Source organism: Wasmannia auropunctata, unplaced genomic scaffold (assembly GCF_000956235.1).
Source record: "Wasmannia auropunctata unplaced genomic scaffold, wasmannia.A_1.0 LD336074.1, whole genome shotgun sequence".
Taxonomy (NCBI): domain Eukaryota; kingdom Metazoa; phylum Arthropoda; class Insecta; order Hymenoptera; family Formicidae; genus Wasmannia; species Wasmannia auropunctata.
In genome coordinates, this window is record NW_012026816.1 from 3,049,885 (window position 1) to 3,055,898 (window position 6,014).

Sequence of the window (6,014 nt, forward strand, 5' to 3'; positions counted from 1 at the left end):
ACGTGTGCTCTTCCGATCTAAGAGATGGCGTTTCAATAAGTTAGATAAGGACAATGTACGTGTTTGACTGAGACAGAAGATATTATAAGAAGTTCATTTAAAGGTACCATTAAAATTGAACAGATTGTTTTATCGACCTCGTGCAAATTTTTCGAACCTTCCGGCATCGCCTTAAGAAGATGCTGAAGGTCGGAAAAATTTGCACGAAATCGGTAAAACAGATTCTTCAATGTCAATGGTATCTCTAAAGACTCTAAATGAACTTCTTACAATATCTCCTATCTTATTTAAACACGTGCATTGTCCTTATTTAACTTTTTAAAACATCTCTTGCAAAATCCGGTACTTACTGCTAAACGCAATTTTTGCTGTCTACCATTTCTGTATTTTAGCTAAACGTACGACTTACCATAAATTACAGGTTTAGTGGATATCTTTTTTTGTACACTTTCAATCGCAGTTCAAAAGGCTTTGTATTATTCAGTAATGTAATGTGAGACGTAAGCATTTTGTACATAATTAGACCCTTCAGCATGCTGTAAGATCGGAATTACCGACATTACAGTTTAGTAAATTTCTCCAAATTGACTGAATTGAAAATCCTTTCACAGGATTGAAATAGACATAAAATTGTGAGACGGACGAATTTGTAGAATAAGAAAAAAATTAAAAAACAGCTATCACCTGACTTAAACATGTTATTAGTGTAAAAGTTCTGAAGCTCATATGTACAAAATGCTTACGTCTCACCACAGATTATATGAACGAATAATACAAAGTCTTTTGAGCTACGATTGAAAGCTTAGAAAAAAAGATATCCACTAAACTGTAATTTATGGTAATTCATACGTTTAGCTAAAATACAGAAATGGTAGACAACAAAAATTGCGTCTAGCAGTAAGCGCCGAATTTTGCAAAAGATGGCGTTTTAATAAATTAAATAAGGACAATGCACGTGTTTGAGTAAGACAAGAGATATTGTAAGAAGTTTATTTAGAGTCTTTAGAGATACCATTGACATTGAAGAATCTGTTTTATCGATCTCGTGCAAATTTTTCTGACCTTTCAGCATCCTCTTAACTCGATCCATTTTAGATGTGTCACTAATACATGTCAATTGATTTGATTTAAAAAAGATCTTCAAACACGTACTGTTTTAATTATTTTGTATATCAAGTCAAGTTTCACATGAGTAACCATTTTGCTTCTCAACTGAGTAATTTCAATTGATTTCTAATCAAAATGTCACTCTTGAAGTGTTCATGTCTTTCAAATATAAAACTCCATTTTAAATATCTCAATACGTTCTCAAAATGAAATTTGAATAACTATAAAAAAATCTCTTAGAATCATTACAAAAGAATAAAATTAAACATCATCAAATTGAAAGAAACATGAAAAAATTAATTATTGCTAATATTAAATCCATTTTTGTCGCAACCTGCTATATTTCAATGTATATTATTAATACCACAATATTATATCATTTTAGCAAGCGTACTTATTTTTAATTTATATTCAGTTATACACATATACATATACATATATATATATATATATATATATATATATATATATTTATTTATTTATTATATACACTGTCCAAATTTGCAGTTTTTCATAAAACCGCCCAATTTATTTTAACGATATATATATTAATATTTCCCTCTCTCTCTGCGTATTCATTTAAGTTATACATTTTTATACTTTAAATATATTGCAAATTACGCTTTTCTTCTATGGATATATTTATATATAATATGTACATAAAAGAGTAACATTAAAATATCAGAATTATCCAAATAGGAAAAGAACCACCCCGTTCGAAATGTGCAAATACCACGAAATCGTGTACAACGTTTTGCACAAGTATTTTGAACAAAACACTTGATGTACTTTTTTCCTCTTTTCTAAAGCGAAAGTGAGAAGAATTTTTTCATCACATAGTTTTTAAATACGCGTAAATAAATTTGTATTTTTGTTTCTTTCTTCAAAATTAAGAGATTTTATAAGATCCACGTAATAAAAACCAATGTAATGTTGTAATTACCATAAACCAAAAGGATATTATAAACAAGACAATAATTGGGCAAATCGGCATTATAAGTATGACAAATTATTGGATAGTCCGATGTATGATTTAGAAACAATATTATGCCATCAACAGCCAACAGATGAATATCACCGCTAACCACAAAAATACCTTGGATAAAAATTGCTCTTCATCGTATTGTGGCGTGCCTCTAGGAGCTGGAAATAAATAATTCTTTTTTAAAAATTATTTCTTGATTATTAAAATATTAATCTAACCCAAAATTAAAAAAATTATTACATTTGAAAATTAATATTTAAATGCAATAAAATGTTTAAATAGTTTTGAAGCTTGACGTGCGCGCGTGCACGCGTGCGCGCGCTTACACATGTGTGTACAGTCGTGGACAAATAGGTTGCGACACTTTTTTTTTATAGGTAGTTTCTAATATATTTAATATACATAATATATATTTTTATGTAGATAATTAATATTTTGCAAATGCGAACCACGATTAGTAGTATTATCTTTAATCTAGAGACAGTATAACACCAATCACGTGGTTCGCATTTGCAAAATATTAGTGCGTTTTGAAACCTATAAAAAAAAAGTGTCGCAACCTATTTGTACACGACTGTACACTTATCTATCATATACACAAACTTATAAATTGAATAAATTGAATAAATTGAATATTACTCTTCTATCCTTTTAAAATCGAAATTGTTTAAATACTTTAAATAATTAAGAAAATCATTAAATACGTTTTCGTACTATTATCTAATATAAAGTTTGGTTTTCCTTGTTATCAATTATTATTTTGTGACAATATATATCTAAATTTTCAGCATGTGATACTAATGATAATCATATTGTTCTTATTTAACATAATTACTTCCAGAGACCAAATTTTCTTTTTTATAAAATCATGTATAATATAAAACAATGATTTTTCAATATCACATTGTTTCAAATCTCTAGTCATATTTACCTCAACTCATTTCTCGCTCATGTTTCGATTCTTGTAATAGTAATTATTTCAATCTTTTGCTGTTATTCGTTGTGTATTAAAAAATTCATTGACAAATGAAATATTAAATTTTATTTAGTATGAATAAACTATTATTTGCATATTTAAGTAAATGCCTCTTCATCCCTAAAAATGTATAATCTAATGTATACTCTAATCTACCAAATCCAATTTTAATTCCTAATTAGAAGTAGGTTTAAGTTTGGTTTAAGTTAGGTTTTTCCAGGATGAGAATGCAAGAAAATGGGCAGTGCCTAGTGTTCAGGCACTTATATATATGCAAATAATGTGATATTTATGCTAAATAAACTTAAAAGTATGAAGTTAAATACACGTTTATATTGTCAACTTTGCTAATAACTTTTTAATATAAATGATGAACAATGGCTAAAATCTTTTGATTGTTACTTAAGATCATGACATTGACAATATATATATCAATATCAAGATCATTGGAGCTAAGTTTTTTATGCTAAATAATTATCAATCATTAATTTTCTAATAAAATAAATTTAAAATAAAAAGTATTTTACTAAAACAATTTTATAAATATATAAAAAAATGACTTCAAATATAAAATATGATTAAATAAAATTATACTTTGTTTCATATATGCGATATATGTATATATTAATTTATGCCTTGTATCTGTTTTGTACTGTTCTACAGTAAGCGAGAAAATGTACTTGAAAATTATCAAATTATCAAATATCAATTTTTTTTTTTTAAGGAGATCGTATCAATTTTTTTTTTAAGTAGGTATTTCCTCTTATTTGTTTGTTGTATATAATTAGCGATCTTATTGAAATTGTTTTTTTTTTAATTATAATTAAGATTAATTTCTACATATTTTATAAAGCTATATTAAGCTATGTCAGAAATAAGAAATACTAGATTGACTTGATAAAGTTAAAAAAAATTATAGTTTTATCAAAAGTTAAAAATAAAATTACAAAAAAACTGACTTTTTTAAACCATAATTAAAATTAAAAAAAATGTATTTAACTTTTTGTGGGCAGGCGGTCATTTTTATTGCCATTTCTTTTTATTTTGTAAACTTCTCGATTTTCATAAAATTTGATCTATGAAATAATTTTGTAATGTTTATTCAAATCTGAAATCAGATATACAAAATTCAAAATAAGGGATCCAATATGGCAAACAGAAAAAAATAATCTAAATATCGTAAAATTCAGTTTTAGAGATTTTTGAACATTGCTAATAACATTAAATTTTCAATTCCATTTATTTGAAGCTCAACAGTAACTGACTATTAGTAACAGATCGGAATAAATGGGACAAACAATTGTATCTACTTCCAAACTCTAATTATGAGCTCTGTGATATAAGTTCCTCTTTCATTGGAGGGTTTTTTAAATTTTGATATTTTACGATTATATTTGAAGTCGGCGATCCAAGAGCTCGTAAAAACAAGTTCTATGATAACCAATAAATTTTTGAAATCTGGAAGATTCTCTATCACATTAAATTCATCATTTTGAATTCTAGAATTCTGAAGCCAGAATTAAAACAAAATCTTTCATAATTTACTTCGTTAGAAAACTCAATTCTCAAAGAATTAAAACAGTATTGATCAAAATCATATGAAACCAATTATATGAAAAAAGGAACATAAAAATAAGTAGTTTTGCTCTATAATTCCATAATTACATCTTTCCCCTTATTTTTATGATGAATGTTACCTGCGCTTGGTCGTGTATCTCCAAAATTAAAAGTCGACGTAAAGAAAGCGAATGGAAAAGTGCCAATGCCGAATGACATATAGGAACCATCACCGAAACCAAAGCCGGGAAAGCCGACATTAGCTTCTGGCTCTGACCTTTGACCGGCCGGGCGTGGTGGCACGTTGTTCCTGAAGCAAATCGTATTTTTACTGATTATACTTATTTTAGCGTAATATTTATAATTTTCAATTTTGACAAAAAAAGAACGAGTTATACCGTGGGTCTTCATGCTTTGTAGCACCTCGTCCATATAATGGAATGACTTTATCTTTGCTTATGGCAGCCTTGCATACTGGACAAACCTGCCTGGTAGGTCTGGTCTCTAACCACTGATGCAGACATGGCCAGCTGCATTATCATTTATATTATTCAAATCATAATATTTCACTCCTTGACATGCTATGTCATTACCAAATAAATACTTACCAGAAGAGATGGCCGCACATGCTGACTACTGCATCTTTTGCGGTGTCCAAACAAATATTGCACTCAAACATCCTCTCATCTTTTTCTTTTTCCTCAGTAGAGCCTGCAGAGCCCGACGACTTGGACGAACCCGCTTGTTCCTTTGTCCTCATCCTTCAAAAATATTACATATTCAATCATACATATTCAAAATTTTACAAAAACTTTTACATTTTAAAATAAACAGTAAAATAATCTTTCAGCTTCATTAATATGACTGTGAAATAATGCATAGTTAATTACATTCTTAGTTATAGCTACAAATATATGATTCGCATAATGTATGTATATAGCTTGACTAGAAATTCATAACTTGCAGAAATTAATGGACATCGTGCAATTATGTAATCATATATTTGTATCTACATTATTTTATCATAATCATAAATTTGGTTAACTCAATATGCAAATTATTATTATAATTCACGTAGGTTTAAAAGATAACAAGATTACAAAGATTACACGAATATATTCGCAAAATTGGTTACTATGAAACTTTTAAGTTCTATTATGTACTCAGGCGTATATAAAAGACTCATATAGTAACCAATTTTGCAAATATATTTGTGTAATCTTTGTAATCTTGTTATCTTTCAAACCTATGTGAATTATAATAATAATTTGCATATTGAGTTAACCAAATTTATGATTATGACAAAATAATGTAGATACAAATATATGATTACATAATTGCACGATATCCATTAATTTCTGCAAGTTATGAGATCGGAAGAGCACACGT

General features: G+C 27.8%; 1 protein-coding gene across 4 annotated transcripts in view; it reads right to left on the bottom strand.

Moving 5' to 3' along the window:
* Nucleotides 1-1,730: 1,730 nt before the first annotated feature.
* The window catches only part of LOC105449687 (E3 ubiquitin-protein ligase RNF185-like), a 6,622-nt gene continuing 2,338 nt past the window's right edge, over nt 1,731-6,014 (bottom strand). For all 4 annotated transcript variants that reach the window (XM_011689035.1, XM_011689036.1, XM_011689034.1 and 1 more), the window contains 4 exons: nt 5,234-5,386; nt 5,024-5,155; nt 4,766-4,935; nt 1,731-2,250 (listed from right to left, as the gene is read on the bottom strand). In XM_011689035.1, coding sequence (XP_011687337.1) covers nt 2,153-2,250; nt 4,766-4,935; nt 5,024-5,155; nt 5,234-5,385 — 552 coding nt within the window. In that variant the 5' untranslated portion in view covers nt 5,386 and the 3' untranslated portion in view covers nt 1,731-2,152. The remainder of the gene's footprint in view (nt 2,251-4,765; nt 4,936-5,023; nt 5,156-5,233; nt 5,387-6,014) is intronic.